Raw genomic sequence first — 13,720 nt, forward strand, 5'->3', positions numbered from 1 at the left:
TGCTTTCAGAAACCTTTCAAAGTAATCTTTGGCTGCAGAAGTGTCAAAATTGGGCCTCGATAATGGCAGATGGTAGCAAAAGCTGGGGGAGAGGATAAATTTTTCTTTTAAATCTAGTCTTTTGAGATCTAAAGCTCTTATTTCATCCAGGTGGTCAAGGTAAAAGCTGCCTCCCTTATCATTCTCTTCTCTTTCTAGGTTTCGATGAAGATAAAGAATTGAAATGCGGATAGCCTATTTGTAGCTTGGTGGTGGTTGTCATCTGGAACCTGCAGGTGTCTCCTCTCAGTAGCTGGTGTAACGTTGGCTGCTGAGAGCCATGAAGGTTGTACCGGAGAAGAATGCTGTCCGCATCCTGTGGGGTAGGGAACGGGGTACCCAAGCCTTGGGTGCCCAGCGGCTCTTGCAAGAGTTGGTGGAGGATAAAACTCGATGGATGAAATGGGAGGGCAAGGTAAGGTTGTGGGATAGAGCTTGAGCTTGGAGTGGGGGACGGGAGGCAGGGATTTTAAATAAATTGTCTTGTTATCGTACATTTGATGTGCTCTCTGGCTCTGTTCAGTTCCTGCAGTGATTTGATAATAGACATGTTCCTGCAGCGGGTTCCCCTTGTTGTCTGTGTGTTAACACAGTTAACTACAGTTAAAATATGATCGTATGACACTTGCAACACTTCCTGCTTTGTTGGCTTTTTCAGAAAGTTGAGTTACCAGACAGTCCACGCTCCACCTTCTTGCTGGCGTTTAGTCCAGACAGGTAATTAACTCCTAGTTCGTTCCCTGTTTCAGCAGTCTCCTTACACTTAACAAAAGTGGTGGAGGCTTGTGCCCGTTGAGTTGTCCAGTCCTGAATAGCTGAGCGAAACTTCTGGTTCCGGACATGCATGGATGGAACGTGTGCACCTTCCTAATCTCACAGCTCAAGCGTAGTTGGTGTTTAATTTCTGAGGTACCCAAGTGATGCATAGTTCTAAGGAAAAAGGATCTGTGCGGCCACCGTGGGATTTTATAAGAAACTTGAGGGAGTAAAGGGTGTTTTAGCACATCATGACAAGTGATGTGGCACAGCCACTGGGATATCTAGGACTAAAGCACAGAGCAGAATGATGTGTGGATTAGAAACAGAAATGGAGGTGGGATCTCTCTTAGTGTCACTTGATTTGACAGTGGTTGAGATGGTGTGGAGAATTGGGAGTATTTACTTGCCCCAGACTGTTACTCAGGAGTTCCTTCTGAGCTGCATGTTCACTCTGACTTTCAAGGTCAAGTTTGTGCTTGCAGATCGAATGAGCTCATGTTTGCATGGACCCTGAAATCTGGCCAGAGGAAGCTTTGTGGCCATTGGTGAAACAGAAGCCTCTTTCCCTTTGAGCGTGGGGCTCTGTGTGGGAGAGCTGCTGGGTTAGCTGTGAACAGACCCTGTTGAGATGAAGCTAACCACGGTCTCGTTTTGCTGTGCTCTTCTCATGCTAATGTTTGTCCTAACTTCTGCATCCCCAGGACCCTGATGGCTTCAACACACGTGAATCACAACATCTACATCACAGAGGTGAAAACGGGCAAATGTGTTCATTCCTTGGTTGGACATCGTCGCACTCCCTGGTGTGTCACCTTCCACCCCACCATCCCGGGTCTCATTGCTTCAGGATGCCTAGATGGGGAGGTTAGAATTTGGGATTTACACGTAAGTCTTTCCTGAAACATATCTGCCTTTGGGATTTGGCGGGTGGGGACCTTTTTTTATCTTGAGTTTCTTTCCCAAATGTTGCCTGGTAAGAGAGCTGTTTGGAAGCTTTGCTGGGATCTGTGTCTAAAAGCATAGAACAGATCATAGTCATGCTCTTCTGTGTAGAGAGGAGGTGACAGATTCTTCATTCAATCCCACCAGGTAGGTCATGCTCCTTAGCCTTGCCTGTTCATTTGACTAGAGTGGTACAGATAATGTTGGAGAACTTCATGCAAGGTGCCTGTTTAGCTTATGTGAAAGATGTGCCTTTTTTCACTTCACTGGGTATATCTGAATTCTTCATTAGAGAAGGTGCTGCTCTGCCAGATCTACCTAGCCTGGTGATTGGCACAGAGACAAAGCACATATACTTACCCGGGTGACTTGAAATGCAACGTTTTTACAGGCTGCTCGACACACTTACCTACAAAAATACACCTCTGGTCATTGTTGCAGGTAGTGTTATATTCTAGACATGACACATGACCCTGTATGAAAGCAGCTGCTGTTGTTGCCAAGAAAGCATGTCACTTCCATGCTCTGGGCAGAGTCCTGCTGCTGACACCAGGGGCAAATAAAGAAATTAGCTGACCATAGTTGTTACAGCAATAAGTATAAGCAAGAGCATCTCTAGATACCATTCCTTGGCATTAACTATAAACACAGGTCTCATCACTCTGAGAACAAACAGTTTTCTGCACAATACGCTGTTAATTTCAGAGTCAGAAGAGGCTTAGCCAAGAAGTAAAATTACTGAACAGAAAGTTGTTTCTGTTTTACCTCAAACCCAGGACATTGAGAGATGGCACCGACGTGGAAACCTAATGGTTTCAAACTATGTGATAAACTGCTTGTGATTCTTGACTCCTCACTCAGGGTGGAAGTGAGAGCTGGTTCACAGATAGCAACAACGCCATTGCGTCGCTTGCTTTTCATCCTACGGCTCAGCTCCTGCTGATCGCAACTGCCAATGAGATACATTTCTGGGACTGGAGTCGTCGGGAGCCTTTTGCAGTGGTGAAAACAGCCAGTGAAATGGAGCGGGTCAGGTAAGTTCTCGCTTCTGGTAGAAGAGAACACTTGCATGTGAAAAATGGTCAGATATGGGGGCGCTGGGGGGTTCCTCTGGGATGCTGTACCCTCTGCATTGAGGCAGTAGAGAGAAGCGTCACTTGCGGCTCCTTAACCCAGCTGGTAGAAAATCAGTTCTGTGCACAGGAAAAGAGACAATTGGAAATAATAGATCACCTTGCTGGTTCATATTTGTAATCTGATGTGTGCCCAGTAAATGCCCAGGATCTACTCCGTGTTCATTTGTAAGCTTGGTAATTAAATTTGTTAGCCATAAGGATGAGAGAACCCACAAGTTGCTGGAAGAGAGTGCTGAGCTATTACTCTGGTTATAGAGGAGACTGCGTTGCTGGAAACTTGATGCCTTTTTTCGAGCAATTTAAAATAAGACAATGATATAACACTCAAGGAAAGCTAATCTCTCCCTTTGTACCAAATTCCAATTTGTAATATATCTACACATTTCCTGGCTGTTTCAATTGATAAAGTAAGTCCTTGCTTCTAGCTTTTAACTTCTATATAGTGTTCCTGTGGACTACAAAATAGCTGCAGTCTTCAGCTGGACAAGTATGCTTTCTTCTTCTTAATATGTAAACTTTTTGACGTCAGAGAATCACAGAATGATAGAGCTTGGAAGGGACCTCTGGAGAACATCCAGCCCAACCTCCCTGCCAGAGCAGGTCCACCTAGAGCAGGTTGCACAGGAATGTGTCCAGGCGAGTTTTTAATGTCTCCAGAGATGGAGACTCCACCACCTCTCTGGGCAGCCTGTTCCAGGGCTCTGCCACACTCAAGGTAAAGAAGTTCCTCCTCAGGTTTAGGTGGAACTTCTTATGTTCATGTTTGTGCCCATTTCCTCTTGTCCTGTCACTGGGCACCACTGAATAAGACCGGCCCTGTCCTCGTGACACCCACCCTTTAAGTATTTATAGGCGTTGATCAGATCCCCCCTAAGTCTTCTGTTCTCCAGACTAAAAAGATGTCTCTTAGCCTTTCCTCATAAGAGAAATGTTCTAGTCCCTTCATCATCTTCGTAGCCCTCTGCTGTACCCTTGCCAGCAGTTCCCTGTCCTTGAACTGGGGAGCCCAGAACTGGACACAGTACTCCAGATGGGGTCTCAGCAGGGCAGAGTAGAAGGGGAGGATGACCTCCCTTGACCTGCTTGTCACAGTCTTCTTGATGCACTCCAGGATGCCTTTGGCCTTCTTGGCCACAAGGGCACATTGCTGGCTCATGGTCATCCTGTTGTCCACCAGGACTCCCAGGTCTTTTTCCACAGAGCTGCTCTCCAGCAGGTCAGCGCCCAACCTGTACTGGTGCAGGGGGGTTGTTCCTCCCCAGGTGCAGCATCCTGCACTTGCCCTTGTTGAACTTCATTAGGTTCTTCTCCGCCCAGCTCTGCAGCCTGTCAGGTCTCGCTGAATGGCAGCACAGCCTTCTGGTGTGTCAGCCACCTCTCCCAGTTTTGTGTCATCAGCGAACTTGCTGAGGGTACACTGTCCCCTCATCCAGTTCATTGAAGAATATACTGAACAGGATGTCCTTCAGAAGAAGATGGTGGTAACGTAGTAACGTCCTCATTGCAAATGTTTCATGTGGGATTTTCTTCTCTGCTGTGTCCAGCTTCCTGTGTCAATGTGGAATGTGAACTGATGATTGATACTCTGGCGCTTGCTTTTGTTTCAGGCTGGTACGGTTTGATCCCTTGGGACATTACTTGCTCACAGCAATTGTTAACCCTTCTAATCAGCAGGTAAGGAGAATGTCACTGTCTGTATTGACTGACTAATTAAAATATGCTCTATATACATTAACCCAAGTCTGTACCTAAGCAGCCTTGTGCTTTTCTGAAAAACTGAAGTCCTTCGAAGCTGAGTTCTGTCTCGCCTTAATTGGTCACATGAATGTTCTTGTGTTATATTCCGGGCTATTAAAGAGCTCTTCCAAGTGCGTTTGGTTTGCCCTCACTGTCTCATTAGTGGTGGGACAGATGTCCCTATGGCCTTCCTCTTTCAGTTCTGTTGTGACATTCTGCTGGATTTGAAGCTGCACTAGGTATTAACAATGCTCCCCATAGCTGCTGACCCTTAGGTGCTGATGCTTCTGTTGGTATGAACAGTATTGTCAAAGCTCACTGAGCTGTTAGAAGATGTTGTCTGGATCCATAAAACGGACCTTGAAATAGAGAGTCAGCTGGTTTCCTGCAGGTCAATGCCTCTAGAAAGGGACTTAGTGCATCCTTTCATCTGTCTGGGGTGGTAGCTGGCTTTCTGCTGTTTATTTGGAGGTACAGGATTTTGCTGTGAGGTGACTGAACTTTGATTGCTTCCTTCCGCAGAGCGATGAGGAAGTGGAAATCTCCGTGGACAGCACAGAGATGCCGCATTATCGTCAGCGCGCTATCCTTCCTTCTCAGCCTGTGAGGCGCACGCCCCTCCTCCACAACTTCCTGCATATGTTGTCCTCCCGCTCCTCTGGCATACAGGTGGGAGAGCAAAACAGTGTTCAAGACTCTGCTACCCCATCCCCTCCACCACCGCCACCACCACCACCTCCGCCTCCAGCCAGTGAGAACACAAGGGCATCTGTCTATAACAGGCTCCGGGAGCGTGTCAGCTATCCCACAGCAGAGTGCTGCCAGCACCTGGGGATGTTGTGCCTTTGCAGCCGATGCTCTAGTGCAAGACTTCCTTCTTCTCTCTTCCCACACCAGGAAAACGCACCCTCCACGTCTTCTGGGGCCACTGGCACTTCCTTCTCCTCTGTGCAGACAGAGCCTTACCAAGCCCCAGAGCAGGCGTCTGTAGTGCAGGAGGAGCAGGGGATACTTAACAGGCCCTCTGCTTTCAGCACAGTTCAGAGCAGCACTGCTGGCAACACCCTGCGCAACCTTAGCCTGGGCCCCACACGGCGGTCCCTCAGCGGGCCCTTGGCAGGCCACCAGTCCCGGTACCAACAGTCTGCGAGAGAGATGGCTTCGGGCTTAGGTGGGTCTGACTGGTCCAGGACAGTGCTGAACATGAGCTCTCGGTCAGAGCTGGAAGCCATGCCTCCCCCTAGGACCAGTGCCTCCTCCGTGAGCTTGCTGTCGGTGCTGAGGCAGCAGGAGGGAGGTTCCCAGGCATCGGTCTATACCTCTGCGACGGAAGGGAGGGGCTTTCTGGCCCCAGGGGCTGAGGCGGACAGTGGTAGTAGCGCTGGCCCGAGCAATCCGGCCAGCATCCGTAACGAGCTCCAGTGTGATTTGAGGCGATTCTTCCTGGAATATGACCGGCTTCAGGAGTTAGACCAGGGGATTGGTGGGGAGCCCAGCCAGTCGCAACAGGCTCAAGAAATGCTCAACAACAACATTGAGCCTGATCGGCCGGGTCCCTCCCATCAGCAGACTCCACACAGCAGTGAAAACAATTCCAATTTGTCCCGGGGTCACCTGAACCGCTGTCGCGCTTGTCATAACCTGCTGACCTTTAACAATGACACGCTGCGCTGGGAAAGAAGCACGCCTAGCTACACACCAGGGCAGGTCCAAAGCACGTTTGAGGCTGTGCCTCCAAATACCAGCCAGGTGCAGCCTGCAGAGAGAACCGAGGGCAGAGCTCCTGCCTCTAGCAGGCTGCAGCTGGGCAGCTCTTCCACCCCGCAGGAGGAGAGGACCGTGGGAGTGGTCTTTAACCAGGAGACGGGGCACTGGGAAAGAGTTTACAGCCAGTCGGCTTCAAGCAGACCTGGGAATGTATCACAGGAGGCCTTAAACCAGGAAATGCCTGAGGAAAGCTCAGAGGAGGATTCACTCAGGAGGTAAGATATATGCTTGGCCTTCCTCCTCTGTTTTTTTTCTTAAACCTTTCCCATCTAGTCTTGAGTTTTTCAGTATTTTCAGAGTTGAAAACGTTTCCTCGTGTGGTCACGTGCTATTTATGTAGATGAAAATAGAGACGTGGCATCGATGTCTTTTGTAGCTGCCATTGTCATGCTGCACATAGGTTCTGAGGGTGTCTGAAGGTTCTAAGAACAAACACCAGACCTCTCAATGGGAAAGGAGCTCGGTGGTACAGACGGGCAAAAGGACAGGCTCTGGCAGCAGATCTTTGGGGCGAGCTAGATACTGCAGAAGGGTGGGAACGCGGAGTGTGCTACACTGTCTTTTGTGTCCCATACCACGCACGTACTGCACATGGAGAATCTGCCCAGGGTAGGCATGGAAAACTGGGCATGAGTAGTGAGAATTGCTTTCTTGAGCGTTGTGTCTTGTTACGTTGGAAGGGTTAACAGTCATTTCCTTGCTGTTGCCGTATAGGGCAAAAATAGTCAAAGCTCTGTGTTGGTGGTTTGAGCACGTACCTTAATTGTGAGTGTTGGGTCAAACCCGTGCAGTTTGCTTGCCTTTGTCAAAGAGGTAAGTTTTGAAAGTGGCTCCCATTGACCCGAATCTAGGGTGAGCTGGCTGGGGTCACGCTGATTACTGAAAAGTTTAGGTTCTGCTGTAGGTGATTCTTTTTTGGAAGGGTGTGTTTTGTTTTTTTTTTTAATACTTCAGATGTGTTGCAGGAAACAGAATGAGTCAAATGGAACTTGCAGCAGGAAGGACCTGTGCTTTGTGTGAAAGTGTCTCCACTGGCTTGTATGGACGATTCAGCTACGTTACTTTGCATAGGCTTTCACTACTGTGTTTCAGTTTGCCATCCTCTGTCAAATGGTTTATGCGCTTGTCAGAGGAAAGGTCTAGTCCTGCTTTTTCTCAGAAATGGATGCTTTGTGCTTTAAGAAAGCAAGCTTTCCAGGTTGCATGCAGATGTAACTGACTGAGGAGTCTCTGTGCACAGGAGTGCCTGAGGAAAGGGAATTCTTTCCTTCTTCCTGCAGATAAGCTGATTATAGTCAGGCTGGAACAGTGGCTGCCTTTCTTGTTGCTGTAGTTGCATAGCAAATAAGTGGTGGTGGTCATGAAATTTATTCATCTGCTTCTAAATCCTTGCCCCAGTTCTTTTTTTATAGCCTGCCATAATGAGAGTCTCAAGCTGATTACGTGGTAACTACTTCTTTCTTGGGCCTGGACTTACCTGCAGTTAATTTAAACCAGATATCCACTAGTCCCCTATTAAAGGGCAGAGAGGTGAGAAGGAGCTGACAAATTTAGCTTTAAAATGGCACTTGAGTAAGTCTTGCATTATCTTTCTTTTGAAATAGCTGTGTATGCTCATATCGTTTCCAGTGTGTAGCTTGTTCTCTGGTAAGTGTCAGAAATAACAGGGGCAAATAACATTTTTATTGATCAGGCGGTTGGTACATATTTGGACAATGAGGTGTGGTGGGATCTGTAGATGTCACCTGTGGGAGTTATATGCCTCAGGGCACTTTTAAATTATACAACTCGGTCCATTGCGATGTGCAGGAGCTGCACAGGTTGCTGCCTGACAGCTGGAGTCCTGTGGCTGAATCTCTGGGTCATTTGGTCCATCGTCCGTGGTGGTTGCTGGTGGCTGTAGCATCTCTGCAGGGTTAGTAGCCTAGCTGGTTGCCTGTGCACACAGGTGCTTTTTGCTGAGACGTTAATTTGAGCGTGTAGTTCAATGTGTGAGCTTAATTCCAGAGGAATTCCTGTAAGATGAAACCTTTAATGAAACCCTTTCAGCAGAGGTTGCCGAGAAGCTCATAGGGACTCTTTTTATTTTCCCAGTTCTCCTGCTTCTGTTACCAGGCCTTTCTCAAGAACAGGCATGACGGGGGCTTCTGCTTCCCTTCTAACTGTAGTTAAGGTAACTGTAGAGCACTTGAGGTGAGGAAGCTGGAAGCAGTGAGCTGTCTGGTATTATGTGCTCATGGCCGTTTCCTTGAAGTAAAACTTCATTTTCTTTCCTGTTGAACACATTGGGTGGACTTGTGAGGAGCTTTATGAAATCTTCCCCCTTAAAAGGAAGCCTGCATGTGGGATAGCAGTATCCTGCGGGTGTAGTTTTCTGTCCTTCTCAAATTAGCTGTTATATTTTTTTCCTTACAGAGCAATAGCAAGTCAGCAAGCACCCACTTAGCTAATTTTTGCATAAAAGGAACATTCTCACATCCAGCTTTCTTGTATCCCAGACCTAGGGTGTGCTCCCGCAATAGGAAGTGCTGGAACCACTCTTCCATAGGAGAGTCCAAAACGTCTATTAACCTTTGCAGCTGCAGAAGCACGCAAAAACGGTGGAAACCGGTCATAAGATGTAAGCTTTGTAATGCTGAAAGTGCTGGGGAAATAGAGGAGGGAAGGTAAGCCTTCAGGCCTGAGGGTACAAGTGTTAACTATGTACACACTCTCAATCAATGTAATTTTGTGCCTATGGACCTCAGGTTAGTTCTTAGCGTCGGAGGACATCCATGTACTTGCCTGTAACCTGTTTTATGTTCTGTTCTTCTTTGTCTCTCCATTAGATGTCCTCATTGGGCAATTGAGCTCTGTATTCAAAGGCCGGCTGAAAAACTTCAGATAAAAATTGCACCTGGAAACTGCCTGTGTATTATTTTCATTCCCTGTCCATGGGCAGGATCCGTTCCTTGACTTGTCTTGCCTGGCTGAGAAGTAGGTTGACGGGAAGACATTGCCATAGAGAGTCAATTAAGTCAATAGGTAGTTTAATGAAGGCTGTTCTTTGAGTTCTGTTGATGCAGCTATGTCAGCTGGGCAGGGAGAGAATTCTGCTCATTCTGATGGTGCTGGGCTAATTATCTTGGGCTAATCATGAAGGCATTCATAAGCATGTAATGAAGCTATTCCTGACTAACAGCTCTGGTGCCTCGATTAGGAGGAACGTGTCACTGGGAGCCGTGGCAGTCCAGGAGTCCTGTCACATGCAGCTTGGCCTGGAAGCAGCACGGGCCTTGAGCTGTGTGTGCTGCTTGAAGCTGCATCAGGGAGGTATGAAATTGAGGAAGGTTTATGGTCTACCTTAAGCAGAAGTTGGTGAGACAGAGCTTCAGCTTTTCTGAGGTTCTCCAGGCTGATCTCATTAATTCAAATGTAGAGGTTTTTTTTTTTTTTTCCCTCCCTGTGGATCTATCTTTGCCTCACTCCTAACATCAAAGTGAAAAGAGCCTCAGAAATCCCTGAAGTTGTCATGTGAAATGTGCTGCATAAAATTGGTGCTATTGGCAAGATCTGGATGAAGGAAAGATAGTTGAGCAACAGGTGATAGCTAGTTTAATTTTCCTGTAACTTCCTGTTAATTAAAAAATGTGTTGTGGAAGTGCTGTGTTAATACTGTGATATTAGAGAGGGAAAAGATCCTGTAAGTACTTTAAGCCACTGTTGCTGTATGGGTCAGTTCAGGTTGATAATGAAAAGCTGAAGAGGGAATCAAAGAGGATTCTTCTTGTCAGCTGCTTGTTTGAGAGGAGCTATTGCCACCTTTTTTAAAAAAAAATATATGTAAAATCCTAGCAGTGGTCTCCACTGAAATATATTTCAGCTCATCAGTTAATGACAGGTACAGTGCAATGCTGTCTAATAAATCTGATCCAGGTATTCAAATGCCACCTCTTTGGCTATTTTAATATGACACAAGCGATACCTACAGAACTGGTGTGTTATTTCACAAGAAAAAAAAATATCTGGTTTTAAATCTAGTGTTGTCTCTGGATTCTGGCATGGCACCCCCCAGGCCACAGCCTTTCTAGAATGGATGCAAGAAGCAAGTAGCACCATCGGTGTCCCTGTTGACATATTTCAAACTTTACTTATCCTGTGAAACAATCCCTAGATAGAGGGAAAAGAAAAATATACAAATGGAAACTAATCCTCTATGAATTCAGAAGTTAGCTGCTTGTAATATACCAAGGGGGCAATTCTGATATTGTTTACCTGTCTTATTTTGACTAGAGATTTGAAAGAATTACTGCGAGTGAAAGATGAGCTGTGTCCCATTGGCAGGCGGGTTTGCATGAAACCCGTGTTTCCATGAGGAAACGCTTATTATCCTTATTCTTCCATTAAGAAGCTTTGTCTGGCAATTATGTTAAACTTCTCTAGCCACTCCATTGCACTCATTCCAGAGGTCAGATTCTGTAGGCTGTGGCATGTGTAATTTATGTGCCTGTGTCTTATGAATGCATAATGTTTTTGCCTTGCCTCACCTATTTAGTTTGGCAGACAGGATAGACTATTGAAGTCATCTGAAGATGTGGAATGTCTTTTGAACTGTCCTGGGTGATGGTTTTATCATGCACACAGGTAGGAAGGAGTGTACGCAAGGTGGGGGAGTTCGTATTGTCTGGGGACACTTGTATAAACTCCTTTATTTTCTTTGTGAGCGTATAAAAGTGCAGAGTCCACAGTGCTGTGGAAATAATTGACCTGCTGAGGTTGCACGGCTGACCAAAGGCATTGCTTTTCGATGTGTTTTAGTCTGTTGTATGCAGTGTGCACAGGTGACACGTGCAGACTAGCTTCCCTGGAACCGTGTAGCAGGGTCCAGGGTGAAATTCCTGTCTTTTCATTTTGCCAGCTCTTGTCTGAGGCTTGAGGTCCCTTCTGCCTGCATTTTTGCTACGCAATGCGAACCCGGTCTTCTTTCCTGAGCTAAGATTGCGTGGCACGTAGCAATCTAGGATTTCTGTCTAGGTGAGATGAGAAAACCATAGAATTATGAATGTGGTCAAGTCATTGGCGCTATACATTGCGAGTGAGTTTGGTTGTGTTGCCTTTCCCTTAGGAAGGTATAAATGCTCTACCTGTGGTTTCACCCGTTAGCCAAACGCAGACCTCTGTGCCCTGCTCCGGTCGGGCATGCGAAGGCTTGAAGTAACACCGTGTTGGAAGTGGTGGTACCGTTCTCGCCTGCCTGGGTAGGACAGTGACTCCAGCTCACATCTTTATTCAGTCTTGATGGCTTTGCTGCCAGCACGTAGCTCTCCGTACGTACAACAGGTAGGAAAAGGAACACCTAGTCTGTGCCCTTTTAGATTTCTCAGAACTTATTTCATTTCCATATTGCTTTGCTGCCACAAGGGGGTAATGTTGCTTCTGCTCCTTGCTTTCCTTGTCTCCTTCCTGAACCAGAGAGTTTGAGATCTTGTACAAAGAAAGCAAGGTAGCTTGAGGACCACCACCTGCCCGCACTCCTAAATGGCAGCTATCTCCTCAGTTACAGTACATTTGCAAGTTCTTCAGTGTTTGGGGAAAGGCCTGAATGGGGGTCATAGGGGGAAATGGCTCTGGTACAGAATGCAAACAAGGGAGCAGCTTATCCTCCTGGCTTTTGTAAAGCTTTGAAAGGGACAGATGTTGATCTCAAAGTGAAGCAGGTATTTTGTCTTTCTGACCTGCAAATGCCCCCGAGTTAGAGCTGTAAAAGACCACCTTTGCAGAATTTGTCTGGACTTCTTGCTCATTGCCTACCAGGCCTGGAGCAGACTTTTCTTTGTGGTCTGCATTCTCAAAAGTTTTGTTTGCATTTAAATGGTTGCTCATCTTTCCTCAGAAGACTTCCATAATATGGGGGCTTATTTTTTGGAGGAGTCCTTGGCAGGTGTTGGGTGGAGTCTGGGCAGTCACCTTTTCCAGGGGGCTGTGTTTATTTTTTTTCTATTACCTAAATTTTTAGGCTTTTCCATGAGAAGGCTGTGAGTGTGGTGGGTTTTTTTTTGTTTGTTTGTTTGGTTGGTTTTTTTTCTGATGCAAATAGGCACAGCTTACTCATAGCCATGAGCAGATGCCTCTTCCAGTTCTAAATTGTAGATGTGGTGTTGACTTGTGGTCAAACTGGGACCAGTCAACAAGTAGGTGGATGGGGTAGGAGCGCTCCCATTCCTGCCCAGCAATGGTGAGTGCTGTATGTAAAATGGAAAAGAGTATAGTCGCTTTTACAGCCTATTCTTGAGTTCCTGCTGGAGCCTGAGCTTCTGATGTACTGCTTTTGGCTTTTAATTTAAATGACCAGACTCTTCAGATCTCTGCATATATTGGCTTCTGGTGTAGCTTTCTCGCTGTGCAGAGCACTGAATGAAAAGGTGCATGTCACTCATATCCTAGCCTTAAAAACAAAACAACCAGAACATTTCCTGGCCTCCTGCCATGGGTACAGAGTTGCCTACTAGGAGACAATTCTGTGACTGAAATTTACCATCAAAATAAGAGAAGAGGGTATTGCTACTCCTTTTACTTTTTTTTTTTTTAGGGAGAGGGAACTAAAGCAGGAGGGAATTGTCTTACCTAAAGCTACAAAATGCATCTTCTTGTGGAGACAGAACATATACAGTAGTGTATTGCATCTTGCTATGTTCCTTATTTCACAAAACTTGCGTTGTTACTATGTCTTTTCCGAACTGCTTACAGCAGTTGTGGCTTGCTTATTCAATTATTTATCTCTAGTGTTGAGTTCACTGGAAAAGGGGGACTGGAACAGGAGGAGGGCACACCACCGAGCACACCGAGAGGCAGCAGTACAGTGCTGGCTGCTCAGACCACACATTAGTGAGAATGTGGCCTGTCCCAAATCTACCCAATATTAATTTTTCCCCATCCCTTACATTCAGGCCCATTACTTGGGGAAACCTTGCTAGCTTGGTGTCCTGGCATTTTTAGTGTGGGCTCAGCTCAGTTTTGTTTAACTCACGGTGTGTAGACCTTACCTGTGCCATGGAAAGAAAGATTTTTCTGGCAACCTCTTAGCCCCTATGTATAATGTGATAGTTCTGGAAAAGTTTATGCTGTGCTGTTTTCAGGCTGGGTAAGAAATAATTATGAAGATGCTTGTTACAATTCTTGAAAATTCTGGTGATAGTTAGTAGTTAGGGAGGAACAGTGGGGTAAATAGAAGTAATGAAGGTGTCTGCAAGCAGAGACGAGGTTCAGGTTGGTGGTTGGAAAGAGAAGCTTGATGGGAGAAGGCCAAAACTGTGGGATGGGGCAATGATTTCTGGAAATGTTAGCCTGGACACACAGGAATG

At 46.4% G+C, this 13,720-nt stretch overlaps 1 protein-coding gene across 5 annotated transcripts in view; it reads left to right on the forward strand.

The window, feature by feature from the left end:
- The first annotated feature begins 319 nt into the window (after positions 1-319).
- The window catches only part of AMBRA1 (autophagy and beclin 1 regulator 1), a 129,768-nt gene continuing 116,367 nt past the window's right edge, over positions 320-13,720 (forward strand). For 3 of the 5 annotated variants that reach the window (XM_074148756.1, XM_074148757.1, XM_074148758.1), the window contains exons 1-7: positions 320-454; positions 698-756; positions 1,500-1,683; positions 2,602-2,774; positions 4,484-4,550; positions 5,136-5,282; positions 5,568-6,595. In XM_074148756.1, the coding sequence (XP_074004857.1) occupies positions 320-454; positions 698-756; positions 1,500-1,683; positions 2,602-2,774; positions 4,484-4,550; positions 5,136-5,282; positions 5,568-6,595 (1,793 nt within the window). Of the gene's footprint in view, positions 455-697; positions 757-1,499; positions 1,684-2,601; positions 2,775-4,483; positions 4,551-5,135; positions 6,596-13,720 lie in introns of all 5 variants that reach the window. The other 2 variants (XM_074148754.1, XM_074148755.1) reach the window with 1 other exon arrangement.

This window comes from Numenius arquata, chromosome 6, assembly GCF_964106895.1.
Source record: "Numenius arquata chromosome 6, bNumArq3.hap1.1, whole genome shotgun sequence".
NCBI classification, from domain to species: Eukaryota; Metazoa; Chordata; class Aves; order Charadriiformes; family Scolopacidae; genus Numenius; species Numenius arquata.